This window comes from Lontra canadensis, unplaced genomic scaffold (assembly GCF_010015895.1).
Source record: "Lontra canadensis isolate GAN:19392208 unplaced genomic scaffold, GSC_riverotter_1.0 scaffold6, whole genome shotgun sequence".
Classification (NCBI taxonomy): Eukaryota; Metazoa; Chordata; class Mammalia; order Carnivora; family Mustelidae; genus Lontra; species Lontra canadensis.
In genome coordinates, this window is record NW_022631000.1 from 27984676 (window position 1) to 28008040 (window position 23365).

The 23365-nt window shown below is 42.9% G+C and overlaps 1 protein-coding gene and 1 long non-coding RNA gene across 4 annotated transcripts in view; both read left to right on the top strand.

Annotated features, from left to right (window-relative positions):
* GYG1 (glycogenin 1) overlaps positions 1-18885 on the top strand; it is a 32752-nt gene extending 13867 nt beyond the window's left edge. For 2 of the 3 annotated variants that reach the window (XM_032852440.1, XM_032852441.1), the window contains exons 5-8: positions 2676-2802; positions 15934-16153; positions 18070-18120; positions 18383-18885. In XM_032852440.1, coding sequence (XP_032708331.1) covers positions 2676-2802; positions 15934-16153; positions 18070-18120; positions 18383-18556 — 572 coding nt within the window. In that variant the 3' untranslated portion in view covers positions 18557-18885. The remainder of the gene's footprint in view (positions 1-2675; positions 2803-15933; positions 16154-18069; positions 18121-18382) is intronic. The other variant, XM_032852439.1, reaches the window with a different exon arrangement.
* A 1622-nt stretch (positions 18886-20507) lies between these two features.
* LOC116864662 lies at positions 20508-21562 on the top strand. The gene is made up of 2 exons (XR_004382060.1): positions 20508-20807; positions 21333-21562. It is a non-coding gene; the product is annotated as an uncharacterized LOC116864662 (long non-coding RNA).
* Positions 21563-23365: the final 1803 nt, after the last annotated feature.

Below are 23365 nucleotides of genomic sequence, written 5' to 3' on the forward strand. Positions count from 1 at the left end.
TTTAAAGAGGTCTTCTAATGTAGAACTAAAAAAAAATAGTAGAAAAAATATATAGCATGATGCCTGATTTTCTGAAGTTCAGAAACAAGTGAAACTACCGATGTTGTCTGGGGATACATATACATGTGGTAAAACCAAGAAATCATGACCATTAAACAAAACTTTCCATTAGTAGTTCTGGGGGATAGGCAGTGGGATTGGATTAGGTAGCCCGCACAGAGTTTAAATAGCACTGGTAACATTTGAGTTCTTAAATTGGGTATTGGATAGAGTTTTATAATTAATGTTTTATAAACTACACATACTTTTTTACAGTATATTTTGTAATGAAGATAAATTAACAGGTAAAGAATATTTACAAAAGGTCTTGGCACAATCTTGTTCTTGTCCCTCCTCTATTATTTTAAAATAACAAAAATACGGCTTTACTAAGGAAAAGTCAGGGAGAGCATATCTGTAACACCAGTCCCCTTATACAATGACTGTTGTTTCATTTATTTTCTTCCAGTCTGAATGTTTATGTTCTTAGTTATGATAACGATGTCTGTCACTGTGTATCTTTATATTGCTTGGTGGACTGATGGTCATTATAGCCCTTAGTTTTAGTGGCTGAATAATATTCCCACCAGTGTGTATAGCATAATGTACTAACCATTCCTCTTGGGTGGAATAGTCAAGTTTTTTCAGCTTCTCTGCTATTAGAGAACATCTTCAAGTTTCTTGCATTCGTCCCACAAATAGGTTGTGTATGTGTAAGGCATTCTGCTATGTGGTAGAATTACAGTAAAAAGCAAAAAGCCATAGTCTCTGTCCTTGCAGAATTTAGAATCTAATGGCTAACAGTTCATCATATTTTGTATTTTAAGCACATTAATCCTCAGACTTACAAAAAAATTATTTTCAGAATAGTGGGTACACACGCAGTTGTAAGAAATAATACATAAAGTTCCCATGTATCCTTCACCAGGTTTCCCCATGATAACATCTCAATTCCACACAAAGGAAATTGACATTGATACGATCCATAAGCTTTATTCAGATTTCAGTAGTTTCAAGAGTATGGCGTGTTGTGTGTATGTGTATGGGCTTTCTTTCTTTTTTTTTTTTTTTTAAGATTTTATCCATTTATTTGACAGACAGAGATCTACAAGTAGGCAGAGAGGCAGGGAGAGAGAGAGAGGAGGAAGCAGGCTCCCTGCTGAGCAGAGAGCCCGACATGGGGCTCGATCCCAGGACCCTGGGATCATGACCCACGCTGAAGGCAGAGGCCTTAACCCACTGAGCCACCCAGGCACCCCTGTGTATGGGTTTTCTATGCAGTTTTATTACATGTGTAGTTCGGTGTGACCACAACCACAGTTGAGACAGAACAGTTCTGTCACCGGGACCCCTCATGCTTCTCTTGGAGCCATGGCCGCTTCTCCTCCACTCTCTCCCCCTCTTTGACCCTTGACAACCACAAATCTGTTCTCTTTATAATTTCATAGTGTAAAGGATGTTCTATAGCTGGCACAGTAGAACTCGTTTTTTTTCATGCAGCATAATTCTCTTGAGATCCCTCCAAGTTGCTGTGGGTATGTGTAGTTCTTTCCTTTATATTGTTGAGTAATGCTTCATTGTATGGAGAAAGGACATGGGTTATGGGGCAGAATATGTTTTGAGGTGGCACACTGACTTGTTTGGTTACTTGTGTGTTTATGATTTAGGTTAGATACTTTTAGTTTCTTTTGAAAGAATGGCCATGGTTGTCACTTTGCAAGGAAGGCATAAAGATCAGGAACCCCCAAGGGCTAAGCAGACGCTATGCTATGTAGTCATGGCTGACCTTGGTCCCAGTAATGATTGACCTGGACCTGTCCAGAGGCTTGGTCAGTGGTAGGAGAATGTACCAAGATGTTGTGTCTTTCTGGGCCTCTGTCGATGAGCCAACAGCTGGGGCTCTGGAAGACCATTCCATTAACCCAGTTTGCTCTCTTTTGCTTTTTACCACCCCCGCCCCTGCCCGCATAGCCTCTTAAAGTCCAAAATCCTTAACTGGGGATAAAGTCCATGTAGTCTGAGCCCTGTGTGATCTGGTCCCTTCCCACATCTCTGAGACCCACCCTTTCCCCTGCTGCAGTCCAGGCACACAGGCCAGCTTCCGGGTCTTTCCACAGCCTCACGTTCCTGCCCACCTCACATCTTCGGTACATGCTGTTTGTTCTGCCTGAAACACCATCTGGCCTTCTCCTCTTCTCCCCCTGTATTTGTCAGCCTCCTCATGGACGCCTTCCTGACACGTCACATGTTCTTGAGCCACTTCCACATGCCTTGTAGCACCCAGCACTTCACCTCTCTCCTCCTCCTCTGTGGTGATGCTTATTGATTTCTCATTTGCTGGTACCAGTGTATTCTCCCTCCTGTGCCCTGCCCCTCATGAAGATGATGGCCATTTCTCTGTTCCCTGTTGACTCTCCAGTGCTTGGTTCAGTGTCCGGCACATAGCAGCTGCTCAGTAAAATACCTGTTGAATTCATGAATTAACTCGGGAAAATGGCTTTGGTAGGTTTAACACAGAGTTTCTTATTTTAAAAATGGAATCCGTACCTATTTTTAAAGATCCAGCTATGTGTTCCTATAAAATTATTGGCCTGTCTCTGAAGTTTATGACAGTAATTCATTTCTTTTTCTTTCAGGTGGGGACCAGGGTTTACTGAACACATTTTTTAACAGCTGGGCAACAACAGATATCAGAAAACACCTGCCATTTATTTATAACCTAAGCAGCGTTTCTATATACTCCTACCTCCCAGCATTTAAAGCGTAAGTGCAAATGGTTTAACTGCTGTTGGGGTTGGTCAGGCAGGGGAGTGGGTTTGGGGGGGGGGGTCCCTCATGGTCATTCTGAGGGCAGTAGCAGGTGGGAATTTGGAGGGAAGTCTTTCTCAAATGAGAAACATGGCTATGGTGGGGAAAGGCCTTGATGTTACCAGTTACTTTGTTCGGAGTAACCCCGAGGGCACTTAACCACCCTACAGGAAAAGATTCCCGTTTGTTCTTGGGGTGCCACACCCTCTGTTCAATCGTTCCTCTGTCATGGTCATGAATCTGTAGCGGGCACAAACCCAGCTTCTGCGTCATAGTGGCTGCTAAGCCTCAGTTCCTATACCTCTAAAATGAGGACGTTAACAGCTTTCTCTGTGGTAACTGTGGAGATGAAGCAAGATGCTGGCCACAATGTGCGGTCCTGGTCCAGGGCAGGGCTGTGGAGCCAAGCTCCCTCGTTCACATTCTAGAGGAGCTTTTTCCTGGTTGGTGACTGGTTCCTGAACTTCTAGCTCAGGAGGAGTTAGACTTGTTACCGAACTTCTCTGCCTCAGTGTCCTCCAAAGCTAGTCATGATCGTTAAGGGAGGTAATCCTATGAGGTGGGTAGAAGAGGGCACTCAGTAAACAGTCACATGATTAGTCCTTTTAGTTGGCGATGTGGTCTAGCAGTAGGCATAATCTGTGAAGCCAGAAAGGCAGGGGGTGTTCTCACTCTGCCACTTACCTACTCAGTGGTTTAGCCCTGTGCCTCAGTTTATCCATATGCAAAATGACAAGGAAAATCAGACCTACCTCACAGAATTGTTGTGAGGACAGTGCGAGTTCAGATAGGCATAAAGATCTCGGTGGACATCTTGGTTTTGGCAGTATTGTTTGTGTCCCCCCACCCCAACTCCCGTGCCAGTGTGGTTCTAATTCAGCAGTTAATACAGCCTAGTTGCAGGGCTGGTCTCACTGAACAGGGCCCGGGCTGACTCATTTCTGTTGCATGAAGATGATGATTCAGGTTTCTTGAGTGGCAGCCAAGCTGTCAGGTTGATCCTGAGACACAGCCGTGAGCAGCAAAACTGGGCTCGGCTCTGCAGTCTCTGTCCCGCACCGGCATTCCTGAGCCAGCAGAAAACAAAGGGCTTTTCTCTCCTCATATTTCATTATCCAGAGTCCTCTCTTTATGTCTTCCACCACAATAATGAGCGCATCTGGCTTCTCATGGCAGAAGTGTTTCCTTTTCTGTTCTTTTCTGGTCAAACTCTGTCAGCGTTCCCCCAGATAAGGATTATAAGTATCTTGTGTTCTTTCCTCCCTGTTCTCTTGGCATATGTCTCCAACATATTACAGCCTCTTGATTGTCTTCCCTCTCTAGAATGAAGCAGGCAAACTATCAAATATACCAACTGTCATCTGAGTAATAATACAAATAGAACAGGATTCACTATCAAGGGGTGGATTTGGAAAAACTTTTTTTTTTTTTTTGGGGGGGGGTCTCTCCGTCCTTGGCCTTGTCAAGTACCAGCCTGTCTTGTCCTGGAAATAGGGGCCTGATTCTTTTCATTCTTATTGCCTCATAACTAACGCTGCAGCTTTGAACAGTGCTCCTGCAAACCGTGATATCTCCATCCTGTAGAACTGAATTTGTGATAATAAGGCGATTGGTTAATGTAATTGACTAGACTCCATTGAGCAAGCAAAACGATGAGAGGGTGAAGAGGAAAGGATCATTAGTAGTGTGAGCAGTTCCACCCACCATTCCCTTAATGCTGCCCAGTGAGCGCATGTCCTGGGGAGAAAATGTTGGGGAGACATGAATCTCATCTCCTTCCAGTTGGTCTCCGTTCCCAAACACAGTTAACCCCAGTGTTCAGAGATTTGTGTTTTTCTTTCATGTAATGTGGCCCCCGGTGCCTAGCAACTATCTCCCCTGCGGGTCATTTGGACTCCATCTGATTTTCACCCCAACACCAAAATTGAACACACTGTACCTTTCAGTTGCCTGGTTTGCACAGACACTGCTTGCTTTTATTTTGTTTTGACAAGAACAAGAAGCCCGTAGAGCAGAGTGAAGGTTTATCGTGGGAAGGGGTGATAGACTTACTTGCTACAACCAGGTCCCCTTTCTCAGGAACCCAGTTTTTATATCCTCTGAATGAATTTCCTGGAAAAACAGTTTGAGGTCTAAATGATCAAAATGATTAGGATGGTTCTTCTTCCCTGGCTCAACAAATTAGTGCTAATTTTGGAAATCTCCTTGGTTTATTGCCATAATGCAAGGTATATGATGCACTGGGGAGGCTGGGAGCAGCTCCCTCCATGAGCTCCCCTCAGCTGGCCTCATGGCCCTACAGAAGCTCCTTGCCTCCGTGCAGCCTGCCCTTGGGGGTGTCTGCTCTGCGCTTCTGTGGTAAGACTTCTCAGAGTGCTGCTTCTCTCACCCTGTTGCTGCCTATTTGAGAATGTTGAAACCCCATCAGAGAACTCCTTTTTCCCTTCCTCTACTGGAAAACGCTTTTTTTTTCTTGCAGAGATCCACCTCCAGACACAGTTTTCATACCATTGGGAAGGGTGTAAAAGACAGTTCTATCCCATTTTTGTTCCAAGTGAATGTCAGCTTGTGACCCAATCTTTTAAGCTGAAGCAGATGATTATGAACACTCGGGCTGCCATAGCTCCCCCACGGATCACCCTGAGGGCCTCTGGGAGCTTGTCATGAATGGGACACCTTGTTGCTGGGCTCAGTCACCTCAGGGGTCTCCAGGACTTGGTGGCCCTGTGGCGTGCTGGCCTCCCCTAGGATGGCACATAGGTGGTGGCAAGTAGAATGAGAGACTGTGGAGTGCTTTGGAGCGACTTGGGCTTGGCGGAGCAAGTGAAAATTTGTCTTACCAGATCCAGGCAACCATGTGCCATGATGAGGTCACCAAGGCAGTATTTAGCTGCCCCAGAATCTTAGAACCATGGGTATCTTCAAACACATGCTGCACTTAGGACAGTGTAGCCTTGTAGTTTTATGTGAAGTTGTTGCTAAAGGATGGCCGAATATGAGCCTTATTTGGCAAATGAATTTGAGCCATGAAGGCAACATTTCTCATACCTTTACCTACATACCATTGGATATAGGGAAGGAAACACTAAAGGAAACACTAGTTTTACCACTGTGAATGAATTCTCAAACATAGTTTCTGAAAAACAAAATTAGTGCTGTTTTCTGTAATAGGAGATAGTCTTTAACACAGCATAATTTGAGAGCTGAAATGCTTGATTTAGTAACTTTTAAGGTAATTTGTAATATATGAATTGAGAAACAAGTTCATAAATGCATTTCTTATTTTTTTTTAAGATTTTATTTATTTATTTGACAGAATCACAAGTAGGCAGAGAGGCAGGCAGAGAGAGAGAAAGGGAAGCAGGCTCCCTGCTGAGCAGAGAGCCCGATGTGGGACTCGATCCTAGGACCCTGAGATCATGACCTGAGCCAAAGGCAGCGGCTTAACCCACTGAGCCAACCAGGCGCCCCATAAATGCATTCCTTAATGAAATATTTTGAAAGTGCCTACCATAATGTTTAGGAAATAGTAGTCTTTTAGTTAATACGAGTTTCTTTTTGGTTTTCTTCATCTGGAGGGCCTATTTTATTCATGTAGGTTAGAATCTGGCTTGTGCATAGCTCTAGGCAAAATCTCATCAGCCTTTTTAAAAATCAGTCATTTAGCTCTATTTCAGTTTTCTACTCTATCTACTGACTAAAACCTGCTTATGGCCTTTTGTGCCATTTAAATGGGCCCAAAGGAAAGAGAAAGAGTTCTCTGGTATTGCTTTGAGTTGCCAAATTAATTAGCCCTATTGATTGACACCAGAGCTTGTTTTACTAAATAATTTCAAAATATTTTAACTTTATCTTTTTACTTGAGTTCAGATATGATCTTGAGTTCAGCCCTGTCCTGGTCTAGTCTCAGAAAGTGTGTCTAGAAACCTAAAAGATTTCTCTCCATTTCCTTACTGCTTTAAATTCTTCTGAGAATATTTGTATCCACTGTTCTTTTTCAGGAATGGGGCTTATTCACTAAGACCCCATCAAACCTCTTTAAAATCAGTATTTTCCAAAAATGAAATGAACCTTTGGCATCCAGAATTCTGTGTTCATGTATTTCTGATTTGATTGATTTTTTTCCTTGATCCCTGAGATACCCTTAGGTCCAGCTCCCCACTGTGACTGTTGTCGTCACTGAAGCCGTAGAGTTTCTGTGTTCCTTACTTTCACACTCTTAACATCTTCACTTAAAACACTGAGGCCTCAGAGTTTGGATCTGTCTTATTTCGTCAGCTGTCTGTTTGTCCACTCACCCGTTTAGTTGGTTGGCAGGCCCGTGGCACGCAGGGGCTCACAGCTGAATGAGGGCGCTCTAGTTTAATTAGCCTACGACTTCCTACATGTGGAGAGTTGCCCGGATGTCACGTGGCATGGTCCGTCATGATTTGAGTGTGAGAGGAGAATCCAGCAGTGGTTGCCCAGCTGTCTTATTCCTTTTTTGTGGGTGTCAGGAATCCCTGTTGGGCCCCAGGTCCCCCAGTGTCCAGCATGGCCATTTGGTGCTTCCAACCTCCTCTCTGTTTATCAGGCGATGTGTCCTCTCTTCTTACTGCTGCCTGTTCCACTTCCCTACTTCACTTTTATCACTAAGGGGAAAGCTTCCCCATCAGACTGAGCCCAGCCATTAGAGGCTGCCATGACGGTGGGCCAAAAAGGCATGAGGAGTGGTATCTCTGGGCAGAGGCCCGAGTGAGAAATGTCCTCAGGGGGAGATGGAGCTCACGGAAGGGCAAAGGCGTGTGGATTGAGTGGAAGACCTACTGTCTTCCGGGTCTCAGACTGCTGGGCCACACTCTCTCTCTCTGTCCCACAGATACGTTCTGTCTTCCTTACAAAGTTTTCTTTTTTTTTCTAACTAGTGCTTAGAAATCAGGGAATTTCACATGAAACCTAGATTTTCAAATTCTTTTGAAAAAAGGTATTTGGAGAAAGATGTCCGTGACTATTAAACATGTTAAAGGTTTGGGGCCTTAAGTAGTTGGGAAGATGGGGCCAAGCAGGTGTGTGGGGACAGGGTTTGACCAGAGATGGATTGAATGTATCCAGTTTGGGATGCATTACATTTGAGGGGCGTGTGATGCATCCTCGGGAAGATGGGGAGTAGGTGAGTAGATGCAGGAGTGGGGAGTTGAGGAGTGAGGTCTAGGTGAGACAGACCTTTGGGACTGTCAGCATAGATGTGCTGTTTATAGCCATGAGACAGGCTGATGTCACCCAGAGAGTGACTGTGATAGAAGAGTCCTGAAGACTGAGCCCTAAAACAGGAAAATGTGGAGGAGCAGGGCCCTGAGACCGAGAACAGTGAGGCAAGAGGAGGCCCAGGAAGGTGAGGTGCTGCACAAGCCAGCTGGAGAGAATGTTCCCGGCAGGAGGGAGGGACCCATCTGTATCAGATGATGTTGTTGAGAACTGGCCCTGACCTGGAATGTGGAGGTCACTGGGTGACCTTGACAAAAGCATGTCTGGTAGAGTGGTAGGAACAAGCCTGATTGAAGTGCATCGAGGAGAATGGAGAATTGGAGACGGCGAATGTAGAAAACTCTTCTGAAGCATTTTCTTTGAGAGGGAGCAGAAAAATGGGCTGGTGGCTAGATCGGGATATGGGATTCAGAGAGGGTAGCAGGGGTGGTTTTTTCGAAGGTGGGACATGTGAGAGCATAGTGGTCTGTTGATGGGAATGGTCAAGAAGAGTAGGGCGCTCTAACCGTGCAGAAAGCTGAAGGGGGCCTTTTTGGAGTCTGGTCCTGGGGTAGCTGAAAGGACGTGTGTCCTGGAGTGCAGGTGGAGAGATTGGTATCAGGTAAGAGCCAAGACAGCTTGGTCTTGTAACGTGAAGGAAGGCAACGTATGTAGACACAGAAGAAGGCAGGCGGACGTGTTTTTTGGTTGAGTGAATGGTTCAGCAAGCATCCAGCCAGGAGGGACAGAGATTGACAGGGTGTCCCTAGGAAAGTCTCCACGGTGGCCTGGAGTCGTGGGGTGTCCTTGGCCTACTGGGTGAGGCCACGCCACTCTGGCAGGGGCAGTAGTTGACTAGGTCCTGGTCTAGGTGGTTAAAGTCCACGCCTGGATATTGTTGTTGTTGTGATGTCCAGGCATGAGTGGGAGGGTTATTTAGCTTGAAAGGCAGGGAAAAGTCAGGAGGGATCCGTGATGGCCACAGTTCTTTGCTGCTAGGTGGCAGCTGTCTTTTGGTGATGCGACATGTGCTCACTTGTGCTCCGCGGTCCTTACGCTCAGCAGATCCACTCCTCCTCTGCCGGGCCAGCCCACCCCTTGGGCACTGTGCTCATGACGCTTGGTGTAGACCATGAGTAGCTGGGTAAGAGGAGGAATTTGAGGGTGAGAGGGGAAGGGGGCTGACTGGTAGTAGGGAAGGGACTGTGCAGGAGAGCGAGGCTGAGGAGGCGGTGCAGGAGTGAGCGGCCTTGTGCAGGGGAACATGAGTCATGGAGGTGGGTGGAGGCTGGCTGACCCCTGCTGCTGCATTTCCCAGAGAAAGGTCTCACAAGCCGTGCTGTGATTCTTCTTCTTGGCTCGTCATTGAACATCCCAAATAAATTGCTCAGTGAGACGTAAAATGGTTCCTGTACACACTGTCACGGGGTGGTTCCGTTTCCATTCTGAACACTTCTGTAGTCTCATCCACACGTTACCAGCTGCTGAACTAGTCATGAAAATTCTATCTGATCTTTTGGTAACATCAGGTCACAGGGATTATTTTAATGGCTAACATAAGCAGTATTATTGCTGGCTCAGGTTCAAACTATGTCTTGTGATCTGGACGTCTCTTTTGAGATTCTATCAAGTTAAAATTAGAACACTTATTTTAAGAGATGTATGCAAGCTGAGACAAATCCCCATTACTGGGTCAGAATGAATGGCTCTTAGTAATTTAGAGACAATTGTAATATGTACCCAGTGTTGTTTTGTTTTTTGTTTTTTTTTTATTCCTGGCTGGTAATTTGATGGATAAATCAGGCAGTGAGTCAGTGAATCTTCCCATTACCCTTGTTCTGGGTGGAGGTCAGTTGAACTTTATCTTTTGACATCAGTATTTCCCCTTCTTATTTGTCAGCTAACTATTTTGCCTTTAGCCAGGCAACATAGATTCTGGGTGGTACCTGTGTGTGGCCTATGGTGAGAGAGCCAAAACAAAAATACCCTGAGTTTACTTTCTATAAGAAATATGCCCGAATTTGCATTTAGGCTAAAATATTCTTGTAAGCAAAAAAGTGATTTCCCTTTTTACTTAGGACCTGTTCTCCTATTTCATTTTGATACAGTTATTTTGGATTTTCATGAATAATTGGAGAGTAATTCAGGCACCCCTGGGTATGGCTCATATGGTTAAGTGTGTGACTCTTGATCTCTGCTCAGGTCTGAATCTTGGGGTTATGAGTTCAAGCCCTGTGTTGGGCTCCATGCTGGGCTTGGAGCCTACTTAATAAAAAAAAATTCTTAAAAATTAAACAAAATGTAAGAGTAGAATTGATTAAAATGATAGAAAATGATTTTTAAAAACATTCCTCAGGAAGCAGGATTAAGAGGTAAAAATAATTACATGAAATTCATATCTAGATTAATTGAAATTCTAGATACAAAAACAGTGAGACCTTTTGCTCATCTTTTTTTCAAACTGTTTTATTATGAAAGCTAATAGAGCAAGCCCTTCAGGCTACTTTGCTGTGTAAATAAATACTGTTCTGTTTGTACAGTTAGAGCACAGTTATATAGTTTTACCCATGTAACTCACACACCTTCATAGAAGGTGGCCAGTGTTAGGCCTGACAGCATCCCTTCTACCAAGCCAAGGGCAGCCCTAGGTGCTCTCCAGAACACTGCTGTGTATGACTACCTTATGTCTGTCTGCTTTTCCCTCCCACCTTCCTATCAGAGCCCCATGTCTCCCACTTACCAGCTGCCTTCCTTTGCACCCTGCCCCACCCTCCCACTGTCAGTGGGCTTGTGGGCTGGCCAGAACCTTCCATGTTCAGTGACTCAACCAGGCCTGTGCTTCCCAAAGAATCCTTGTTCTAAAACTTGTTTTTCTCCTACCCTGACTCATTTCCTTAGATCAGTTTGGTGTGTGGTAGTTAGGTTAAAGGAATACCTTGATCCCTTAAAAAAATTCCCATGCTTCACTGTACAGAAGTAGGGGGCTGACCATGGCCTTGACCCCATGACCTCTGAAGCCTGCACGTGGCTTCTTTATGCCCCACCGTCTTTCTTATTTCCTGTCTCCCGCATCCCCGCATCTCTCCGCTGTCTCTCTCCTGAATCCCCATGAGCACTTTCTGGTCGGTTCCTCAGTCCTCCCAGCCACAGTGGAGACCTAGTCACATTGTGCATTGTATGATTTGTTTTGTTTTTGCCGAAACTTGGGTAGCTGTTGGGTGGTTATGTGACATCTTCACCATCCCACTTGCTCTCGTCCTTCCCCCATCTCACTGGCACCAAGGAATTCCCTGGCTTCGGGCACAAAGGGCCGTTCCATCCACATTTAGGACCCCTTATGACCTCTGCTTCTACCTCAAACAGGCTTATCAAGGACTGTCTTCAAACTAAGACTGCTCAGTCTAGGAAAGGACCCTCCAGTGGGTACAGTTTTCTCGGTGGTAACAGTAGAATAGGTAAAGAAGGTAATCTTGAGGAGGAAGGATTCTTCTTCTAGCCACGGAGGGTGTTGATGATTTAGATTAAAGAGATGCTCGGGGCCATGGCTTCATGAAGGTGGAGCCCAGGCCTGAGCCCCAGTGAGGTACAGGCTGTGGACTGTCCCCAGATGGGGTTTCTGTGGACATGGCAGGGGGAAGGCATTGAACCATATGGGGTGGTCGCTAACTGGAGGTTGCAGAGGCCCCTGAGCCACCGTGGGGCACAGACAGACCCAGAGGCAGAAGTGTCCCCTCCTGCCGTCAGCTGAGTTGGGGGTTCTGTCTCACTGGGCAGTGTTTGCAGCTCTGCAGGGGGCCAGACCATCGTGCCCTTCTTTGCATGAGCTTTAAAGGCTCAGATCCGGGAGTGAGGTGCTGGAGAGGAGCTGGGTGGCCCTTACACCCGGTGTAGCACAGTCCAGGTAGGGGTCAGCTGCTGGTCCTAAGCGCCACCATCCATTTCTTGTTCTCCCCACCTTTCCCTTACCTTAGCGCAAACTAAACCCTTGTGAGAACAGTCTGTCTTGGGCAGTGCCAGCTTGCTTGTTTTGTAGCTTTCTTTCCTATTGGTTCTTTCTTGCTCTGTCCTTGACTATAATTGGAGTGTTTCCAGGGCTCATTAGATACATCCTTTCCACTCTTCAGATTGACCGTCTGTAGGCAGGGAATTAATCTCTCAAGTAACAGATGCACTCTCAGATGACGTCCTTCCAATTCTGGGAGTGTCTTTCACTGAGAGCCTAGCTGTGGCTAAGAACCTTGGCTCTGGAACCAGACTGCCTCCGTGGAAGCCCAGCCCTGTCACTCACCAGCCATTTGATCTTAGACAAGTTATTGAACTACTTCATGCCTTGGTTTCCTCACATAGTTGTTTTGGAGATTAACTGGGATAGAAAACATGCAATTGTCAGCCATGTCTGGTCCACATAAGTACTCAGTAGGTAGGTGTTAGCTGTTCTGTGACTCCTGTTGCGTGTGCACTGTCGGGAAGCAGGTTAGTTCAAGGAATAGCGTTTATGTTCTGGCCACGTTTTATTTTAATTAGCATTGTTACTCTCCTATGACGACTGTAGGACATTCATATGGCAAAATCATGGATTTGAAACCTACCAGTCAAGTTTTATTCTAGGAGGAGCAAACAAGTAGTCTTGCTCCAGGCAAGATGAGTGAGGAGGCGGGATGTCTGAGAAGGCGGAAGCGAGTGCTCTGTTCTGGTCTCAGACGGGTTGGTATTGCAGACAAGGTAGGTCCTGCCAACCCCCAAAACACACGCAACTGTCCGGTCTCTGGGATGGGTCTCCCCATCACCACTGGAACGTTTGTTGAAGGCTGTTTGTTACCTTCACCTGCTGTCTTTCCCAGGTCTTTGCTGGGCCCTGTTCCGCACAAAGCCTCTTCTGAAAATCCGCACCTGCACTCATGGCTTGGGGGTTCGTTCCCGTAGCCCCTCGTGTCAGCGTTGCCGGGTCGCCCTGCTTGTTGCTCATTTGTGCTGTTATTCCTCATTTTTATGTTAGATGACTCCTTTCCCTGTTTGGGTGAAAATCTTTTGGGGTCCTGCACTGACCGTATGTAATAGTTGCTTATTTAATTAATAGCCCTGTGTGCACAAATTTTGAGCGTTACCCTTTAAGGATAAAACTGAGAGTACTTTGTGTGTGTGTGTAAAATATGAAATGAAGAGTCAGCCTGGGGATTTCCAGTATCTACTTCATTTTCAGAAGAAAGGCACTGTGGTAGTGTCCATCAGTCTTGGGAGGAAATTTACAGAAGGCTCTATTTTTCTTGCATACTTTTGGAGTGGCAAAATGGGAGGATTGGTAAGAGCGCAGGCTTGGGAGAAAGGCAGAACTGTACCAAATCCCTTTTCTGCCACCTAATGGCTGTACCCACCTAATAGCTATATGGCTCTGGCTGACCCCCTGGCCTCTAGCAGCATCTGTTAACACGTTAGTAAGATCTACCTTTAGACTGTTAATTATTCACAGTCATGCCCTTAAAAAAGTTTGGGCCCAGGATGCCTGGGTGGCTCAGCCGGTTAAGTGTCTGCCTTCGGCTCAGGTCGTGATCCCAGGACCCTAGGATGGAGTCCTGCATGGGCCTCTTTGCTGCTCAGCAGGGATCCTGCTTCTGCTCCTGCTCCCCTGACTCGTGCATGCTCTCACTCACTCATTGGCTCTGACAAATGAATAAAAAAAATCTTAAAAAAAATTGGGGCCCTAAACATAGGAAACTCTCAGATAATGATAGCTATGTAATGGGTCTCTGGCATTTAAAAAAACAAAACAAAAAAACTTTAAAAGATTAGAAAGGTTACAGGAATAGTTTACATCATTTCAGTCTGTACTTCATGCTCCACCACTTTGGTTGCCTGTAGGATAAATCCACTAACATCTGACATTCGAACCCAATGCCCAGGGAACCATCCCATTTTTCCTTTTCCCTATCAGAGTTTCGTCTTTGGCTCCAGTGGGAGTACCCTCGGTCTGACTCTCATATACTACCTGATACCTGCTCTTCCCCTACCTAGAACTCGTGGCACTCCAGCTCCTGTCTGTTGTACAAGCTTTAAGTCATTGCCCCACAGAACTGACCTTTCATGACCACCCTGCCTTTGCATTCCCGGAGCATTCACTGTTCCCATCTTTCTTTTGGCACTTGTTGTATTCACTTTTATTATGTGGCTTTATGTACATAGATTTCCTTCCAGCCAGAATGGGACCACTCAACTCTTTTTAAGAAATTATGAAATATAGTATATAAACAAAAGGGTATATAAAATTTTTTTTGTTTTTTGTTTTTTTTTACTTAATCCAAGCTAAGAAATGGAACACAACCAGGGCGCCTTGCTGGCCCAGATGGTTAAACATTTGCCTTCAGCTTGGATCATGATCCTAGCATCCTGGGATCAAGCCCCACATGAGGCTGCTGGCTCAGCAGGGAGTCTGCTTCTCCTTCTCCCTCTGCCTCTCACCCTGCTTGTGTTCTCTCTCTCTCTCTCTCTCTCTCTCTCTCTCTATATATATATATATATATATATATATCTGTCTCAAATAAAAAACCATTAAAAAAATTCTTCAAAAAAGAAAAAAAAAATCAGACACAACTAGTACCTTAGAAGCTGTCTTGTCTATCCCTTCCCCATCACAGCTTCCCCTTTCCCACAGAGATAACCAACATCATGACACATATATTGATTACAGTTCTCTACTTTTTTTTTTTTTAAGATTTTATTTATTTGAGAGAGAGAGCATGAGCAGGGGGAGAAGCAGAGGGAAAGAGAGAGGGAGAAGCTGACCTTCTTCTGAGCAGGGTGCCCGATGGAGGGCTCAATCCCAGGTCCTGGGATCATGACCTGAGCCGAAGGCAGATGCCCAATTCCACTGAACCACCCAGGCCCCCCCAGTTTTCTAGTCTTTAAATAGTACTTTTTTTGTTTTGTCTTGCCCTGTATAAGTGGATTCATATGTATGAATTTCTGTTTGAATATTTAATAAATTCATCCATTTGCTACATAATGTGCGTAGCCCTAGTTGATTTTCACTGCTATATTTTATTCCCTGATCTGAATATACCAGAAGTTGTCCTTTAAGAATGACAAAATAGACAGATAATCTTAAAATCTCAGTGACATTCAACAGTAAGTATGTTTCTTGCTGGTATATTGGTGGCAAGCCTGGAGCCGCTCTGATGATCTCAGCAGGCTTGGGAGCTAGGCCATAGGCTTGATTCACATCCACTCCGTGGGTCTCATGCATTCTTCTGCTGACAGAGGTCCCTCAGAGAGAAGGCAGGTTTTTGTTTTGTTTTAGACACACTGTTGCTTCCTCCTCCATTTCACTGGCAAAGGCAGGTTCTGTGAGCATACCCAATTAATTATCAGGGTGGCAGGGAAGTGTACTCCCCTGTGGAGATTGGGAGATTGGGAAAAGGGGTGAACCCTTGCTGAACAAGCTTGAAGATCCGGTCACTCAGGTGGTTTATAGTTCTGTTTCAAACAGCACTGCTGCTATGAACATTTCGGCTGTGTCTCTGGTTCCACATGGGAAAGACCTGTCGGGTCTGTTCTTAGGAGCCGAGCGTCTGGGTCAGAGGTGCAAGCGTTTCCAGTGTCACTAGGTAATACCAAATGGTTTCCCAGGTGGTTGTGCCTTTCCTACCACAGTGGATTGGTGTTTTGTTTGTTGCACTGATCCACTGCTACTTTTGGATTTTTGTATACATTTAACGTACAAATGAATAATTTCAAAAATAGGTCTCAAAATTTTTTCAGTGAGCTCAAGTTTTTTTCCAACCACTATTTCCAGTGGAAGGTGCATCATTAAGGCTACAAAACAAAGTGCTCAGAATCCACTGATGGTTTCAACTTGTGTTCTCTTGGCAGATTTGGTGCAAATGCCAAAGTTGTTCATTTCCTGGGACGAATCAAACCATGGAATTATACTTACGATCCTAGCACAAAGAGTGTCAAAAGTGAGTCCCATGATCCTACCATGACTCATCCAGAGTTTCTGAACCTGTGGTGGGACATCTTCACCACCAGCGTTTTACCTCTGCTTCAACAATTTGGCCTTGTCAAAGACACCCACTCATACCTAAATGTGGTAGGTTCTGTTTTTTTCTTTCAGGCAATTTAATGCTGTAGTTTTTTAAACTTGGTATACTGGTAGAGGTAGTGTTTAGTGGTACTTTAAATGGAGGTGTTATTTGTAGCAAAAAGAAATGTCCATCTTACAGGGAAGAAATACTGTCAGCAAAGACTTTGTAGATTTTGTAGCAAATTTTATTAAATCTGAGTGCGTAAGAAAGGACTTTAGAGGTTTATATGTATGTATGTGTGTGTGTGTGAGAGAGAGAGAGAGAGTATGTGTGTGTATACACACATATATATCTGTATCTCGTATGTACAGAATTCTTAGCCCATTATCCTAAGATTCTGAGATTATTCCTAAAGTATAAAGAATGTCTTATTTCAGGTTTTAGAAACTACAAACATTTAAATAGACATATTGTTTATTTTTGCTATCTGCTTAGAAGAATGTATTTTCAGTGAACATTACCATAACATGATTGAGAACAATCACTTGCAAAAGCAAATACTTTTCTAGTATTATTTTGGTTTGCCATCCTTCTGCTCTTAGGGTTACATAGAATCTTGAAAAAGAAGTCTCCTTGTAAGAGGAAGATGACATTAACATTTTAACAGCAACTTGTTTAGCCTCTTTTCCAAGTTTAAATGTCTTCCTCTGAGGTTTGTTCTTTTGGAAGAATTGGAAGAAGATGAGAAGTTACACTTCTCTGCTACATATTAAGATACAAAGAACAGAACTGAATGGATGAATTACAGTTGAGTCTAAGGTTGTAAGAGATCCTTTCTTCGCCATGGTAGAGATTTTAGCCATTTCACTTGGTAGCACTTGTACCAATATATAAAATGGAGAAAGGGAAATATACACTAAGATTCTTATTTTGCTTTACGTGGACCATGAAATAATACTTTGTATAGTACTCAGAACATTGCCTGGCATAGTAAGTGTGTAAAGAAAGCTAGCTATTACTATGTAACCCTTAGGACTACTGTCAAGTAAGTGTTACTGTTATTATGTCCTTTTGTATATTAAGATTAAGTGAGATTTAAAGAAGTAACTTCTCTTAGTTACATAACATACTCATCAAAAGCAGAACGGGGACTCAAATCTAGGTCTGCAAGACTCTTACCTTCCGAACAATATTATGAAAAAAGAACTCTGGAAAAGCCTCCCAATATCATTGCTGTTGCAAGTGAAAGCAAAGGCAGGGCTAATCCAGGGTAAGGACTTATGTTGCTTCAGCTATGAAACCTCCCCATGGAATCTGCCCAAATATCTTGGAGTTTCAATATATTTGAACATCTTTATATATACATATACTGACCTATATATAGCAACAAAAACCAATAATCAAAAATTTTGTTCTTCCATTTTCTCTGTTAAAAGCAATACCTGTATGCATTCATTCGCCTTCCTTTTTCTCGATTTCTAGTACCTTCTCACCTCAGAGCTTTTTGAAGGATAGCTTTGATATTCTTCTACAGTCAATCAAAGTTAATTGCCTTTCTATATGTAATGAGATTCTGACTGAACGTAGAGTAGGTTTGCTCCATTTCCTACACATTTCACTTGTTCCTTCCACAACCCAAGGACTGAGAATTATGAACCAAGGGAAGGGGATGGGAATTTAAACAGCTATTCAAGACTAAGCCAATTAACACGAGCTACGAGAGTAAATGCTACTTGATAACAAGCTTGAACAGGCAGATAAGTTTGGTGCATAGTCTCAAACCATTTAGCTCCCACTTTTATAACATGACAACTTGTGTATGTGGTGTGGCTCTCTGGTTAGGTGCTTTCTGAAGGTTAGCCTCTGAGGTATCATTTTGTTTAAGTTCTCAACCTTTCAGAGCCCACACAGATCGAGAATTGATCGTGAGACTGTGTTCCCTTGTCTGTCCATCTTACACTTTCTAATGAACTGTTTGCAGCTTTCAGACTTGGTCTATACACTGGCTTTCTCTTGTGGCTTCTGTAGAAAGGTATGCAGAACTTAAACATTGACCCTAATTTACTTTGTTCTCCCAATGTTTTCACTGAGTCCAGAAGTCTTCATTTCGTTAGGAATAAATCACATGACCCTTGTATTTTTGTGTCTTTTGTTCGTTTCATGTAATACTTTTCAGTTTATGCTACTTTGCATGATAATTCATCCTGGCTTTTCTCACCTTCAACTTCTTGCGTTCTTTAAAACAGTCTGATTTGCAGCTCTCAAGGAGTCTGTGATTATGCTCTCCTTTTTAGGAAGGCGTCTCAGGAGCTGTATCACATCTGTCCCTTGGGGAGATCCCAGCTGCAGCCCAGCCTGTTGTGTCCTCAGAAGAACGGAAGGAGCGGTGGGAGCAGGGCCAGGCTGATTACATGGGAGCAGATTCCTTTGACAACATCAAGAGGAAACTGGACACTTACCTCCAGTAGAAACGCTGCCGTTTTCCCATGGACACATCCACTTCACAGGCGCTTGTTTCTGATACTTAGTATCTCGAGCTGGCTTAGGAAAGGTCTGTTACGATTGCTAGAAGCTTTGCTAGAATTCATCAGATGAGGGGATTTTGCAAGACTAACAGGTGAGAACTGGGCAAAAGTTGTGAAGTAGCAGTTCTGTTATGTGGACAGCGTTCTGCTTGTTAACCCTAGGCTTATTCATTACTCAGCTCTTGTCGGAAATTCTTAATTTTGCCGACCGCCAGCATACGTGGTAAGGGAGAGTCAGGTTAATTAAAATGGCTGTTATCGACTCTGAAAATGTGCCAGTATGGCTCTTCAGGATGGGACAGGGTATCTCTCTCTCGCTTGCACGTCATAGCTTTCACTAGACCTGCATTTTATTTAGAAGGGCCCAGAGACTGCCAGAGTGATTGTGATTCTGCTTTCAGGTGAAGATATCCTGTAACACTGCTGAGTGATTCATAAACCTGTCGGCAAGCGGCGTTAACCCATTTAATTTCCTAACTGTAGTGTCTGAAATTGTTCACCAGTTTTCTGTATACAGTAAGGCAGCATGCTAAAATGCTTTTTTCAGTTCTGTGTATCTGTAAAGAGCAGTGTGTTCTCTGATGGTTACCTGCGGTGGCACCTTGTATGAAAATAAAGGCTTCTTGCCATATTTTGGTTGTCTAATTAAGGGATTCCCACTCCCCTTGGGAAAAAAAAATGTATTAGGTAGTTTTTCATAATCTGTAGAATTTGTCAATGTTTTAAAAAACCAGCATAAAACTTGACACTTGGAATTGGTTTCTAGATATCTAGAAATAGTTCAGTCTAGTGTTCTCCAGTGACGATGATTTATCTGTTCTGTCACTCACACTGTCTCTCCATATCAAGTGAGTGTTCAGATTTTAGAAAATACTGCAATGCTAAAATCATCACAGGTTCATTGTCAATCTCTGGACATACTTGATAATCTTTCAGGACTTCTAGAATCAGTACTGGAACTAGTGTTTCTATCCATGAATTAAAATGATATACGTGTAAAGGATATTTATTAAATGTATAGAGGATTCTAGGTTGCAAGGATGGCAAGCCAGGGAAGGGCAGGATCCAAAATGACCTTTTTAAAGCGATGTGAGTAACTCTATTGGAGGAAAACCAACCAACCAACCAACCATCCAGCCAACCAGGAGAGAAGACCAGGACCAGAAACTCGAGAGGTTTAATTGGGCAGAAGCTGCAATGGCTTTTGTGACCTAACTAATCTGCAAGGTCACCCTTTTATTTCCACAACATCCTACTGGTTACATGAGTCAGCCCTATTCAATTTGGGTGCGAATGAAAACACAGGGATACAGAATCCTGGAGGCAAGAATGGTTAAGGGCTACCTTGGAGGCTGACTACAGAAGAGCTCAAGAAGTACCTGAGGATTTACCTAAAATTGTAAAATATCAAATAAATGATTTCTGAAGATAAACTACGATTGGGTGCCTCTTCTGAAATTATTCCTAAATCCAAGGATCTCCATGTTGGGGGCATTTATCAGGATGTAACCCCATCATAAGTCGAGAGATGTGTATATAAAATAGGAAACTGGTTTCCTGGCATCCTCCAAAGGTAACCAAAGTGATTTTGGGGGGATTGTGTTCTAAGTATCATTATGAATTACTGAATTTTGATGTAGTTGGTGTCTATTCGTTGCAGTTATTTTTTTTTTTAAAGATTTTATTTATTTATTTATTTATTTATTTATTTATTTATTTGACAGAGAGAGAGAGAGAGCACAAGCAGGCAGAGAGGCAGGCAGAGGCAGAGAGAGAAGCAGGCTCCCCACTGAGCAAGGAGCCCGATGCGGGGCTCGATCCCAGGACCCTGAGATCATGACCCGAGCCGAAGGCAGCGGCTTAACCCACTGAGCCACCCAGGCGCCCCCGTTGCAGTTATTCTTAAAGATGATCTTATTGTTCTACCTTTATGATTTACATTTTAAGAACACTGCTTTTGCAGCTGGTGGAAAATAGCTTGAGTTGACAAGAGAGTTGATGGGAAGGACAGTTAGTTTACACTCAGGGTCCCGGAGAGAGACGGTGGTAATCTAGCATACCTTTCACCAGGACGAAGGCAGTGAAGTTGCTGATGGATTGAAGAGTGAGGAAAAGGAGTAACTGAAGATGAGGGGCTTGAGCAACTGTGTGAGTCTCCAGCCTCACTGCTCCCTAAAGCATTGGAGACTTAACTGTAAGTCGTTTTTTATGCCTCATCACTTAAAAATTGATTCAGTAGGTCTCGGTTGAGGCCAGTTACTCAGCGCATTGTCTCTGCTCCAAGTAACTGCCTGGCAATCCAAAGACTCCGACCCAAATAACATTTGAAAACCACTTGATACATTAAGGTGGTATTTATACTAACTACAACAGGGAATGAGGTTTTTAGCAGAAGATGCATGAAGAGGTCAGGTGGTGGTTGCGTAGCAGGAGGCTCAACTTCTAATAATGAAAGTAAAGCGTTTCCAAAAGATAATCTCAGTTCTTTGAGTGATATAGAAAACATTACCATAAATAACATGTGTAAATATATTTGTATAGTGTTTATCTTTTTAATGTCACTGAGACTTGGAGCATTAAGCTGAAGTCAGATTTGGCATGTCCTTAAAATGGTCTGCTATGGTTTACTTTTTTCTTTGCTTATTATTACAAACACACAAATGGATTATAGTCTTTTTATACTTGGGTTATTTGATTAACTTATTTCTCTGGTTTTCAGATGCTGAAATTCAATCTCCTTTAAATAATATGTAAGAAAGCAAAAGAGGAAAGTTTACTGGGCATTTACATCTCAATTCTGTCAATCCTATGATGTATATATATGGTATACACATTTTTGCAGATAAGCAGAGAATAAGGTAAATAATCTATAGATTTTGATTCAAATTATTATACTCCAAACCCCAAAGCTAGGCTCTGCATTAAAAAAACGTATTGTCAAAAAAAAAAGTATTGTCACGTAGTGAGATCAGAGAAACTGCCCTATGTAATGAGAATTACAAATGCCAGAAATCTGGGGAGTAATACAGTGCGTAATAATAGACGAGTTTTCATTTTGCTATGAAGATAAGGACTGTGGCTTGAAGGAGGACTTGGGAAATACCATTTACAAAGGCTTTCATTAAATAGATTGCCTGAAATTATAATATAAAAATAAACTGATAAAATTCCAGGATAGAATTTGTTGTGAAATTTGGCTGGGACTTTGATTCAGCTTCTCTACACACATTATGTTACAAGAAGCCTCTGTTACCCTGTTTTCAGAGGTTTTATTGGCCCAGAAGAGGCACAATTTCTATTATAGGACTATGCTGTGATATTGTGATGTATTCAAGGTCAACATACACCTATATGGGCAAAGGCTCCTTACACCTTATACAAAGCAGTTCAGTTCTTGTGACCTAGTTATTCTGTATTTGTTTCTTGAATGGTTCTTTCAGCAACCATTTCTCACTACTGTTTGCCTAGAATAAAAATAGGAAGAGTCAAATGTTTAGGAAAGAGCCTTTGAATGCTAGTCCTTTTCCACTGAGTCAGGTACAGTTGACCTTGAACAACATAAGTTGAACTGTGAGGGTACACTTAACACATGAATTTTTTTAATACAGTACAGTACTGTATTTGATTTTAATTTTTCCAGCTTCATTATATAAATACAGTACACAAGATCTGTATCTATGTACATGTTGAGTGTTATCAGTAAGGCTTCTGGTTAGCAGTAGGCTAAGTTTTGGGGGAGTCAGAAATTTTATGTGGATTTTCAATACAAAGCAAAAGCACAGAGGGGGTCAGCTCGCCCCACCCTCATGTTGTTCAAGAGTCAACTATATAGAGATTTACCGAAGGCTGCAAATTTTAGATGATCAAAAAGTTTTTTGGCTCCTGGGTCGCTGGTTGAGATTAACAGAAATCTTTTCAGACAACTATACTGCCATGCAGTATGTAATCTGAGTAATTAAGTTTATTTTGGAACTCTGTCCGTATCACAAGATTCAAAGCCTTTTTTTTTTTTTTTTTTTTTTTTTACAATTGAGAAAAGGTTATCCAAAGCATCAGATTTGTATGTGTGGGGGCATCAAACATATCACTTGGTGTTTTTTGTCTTAATACTTTCTGTCCCCCCTCCTTTTTTTTTTTTTAAACATTGTATAAGCAATAAAAGCTCTAAAGTGGAAAAGCTTACATAATTTAAGTAAATACCTTTTGAAGGCTATTAATGTTTTGATTCCAAAAGGATGATAGATATTCCATAGAAAATAGCATATAATGTGCATAAAAGTATCCAGTTAAGAGCCTGAGAAGTCACTGAACTAGGCTAACAGATTTCTTTCCTTGATCTTTTAAAGGATATGCCTTAATTAAGGTGAAGTACTAACTTTTCCAACTACAGGGAGCCTAAAATACCAAGAGTCACCTAGTAAGACGTATAAAATGGCAACAATAACTCAGGTTATAAGAACATTTGTAGAGGATCAATATATCATTTCTTTTTAATCTTCTTGTGAACAGTGGTGGATAGAATAGCCTTTCGCTGTAAGACAGATTTGCCCACACAAAGGTCAGATCCATGCCTTTGGGGATTAACTCCATGCTTAATCAAAGTCTGTAATTCATGCCTAATGTGAATGTTTATCTTAAATCTCCTTACTTAAACCTGCAAGAAGCCTTCACTGGAACATTTCTCATGAAATAGTTAATTTACCTTTTCATTACCAACATTGATACCAGGGCAAGTTTTCTTTAAAAACCTAC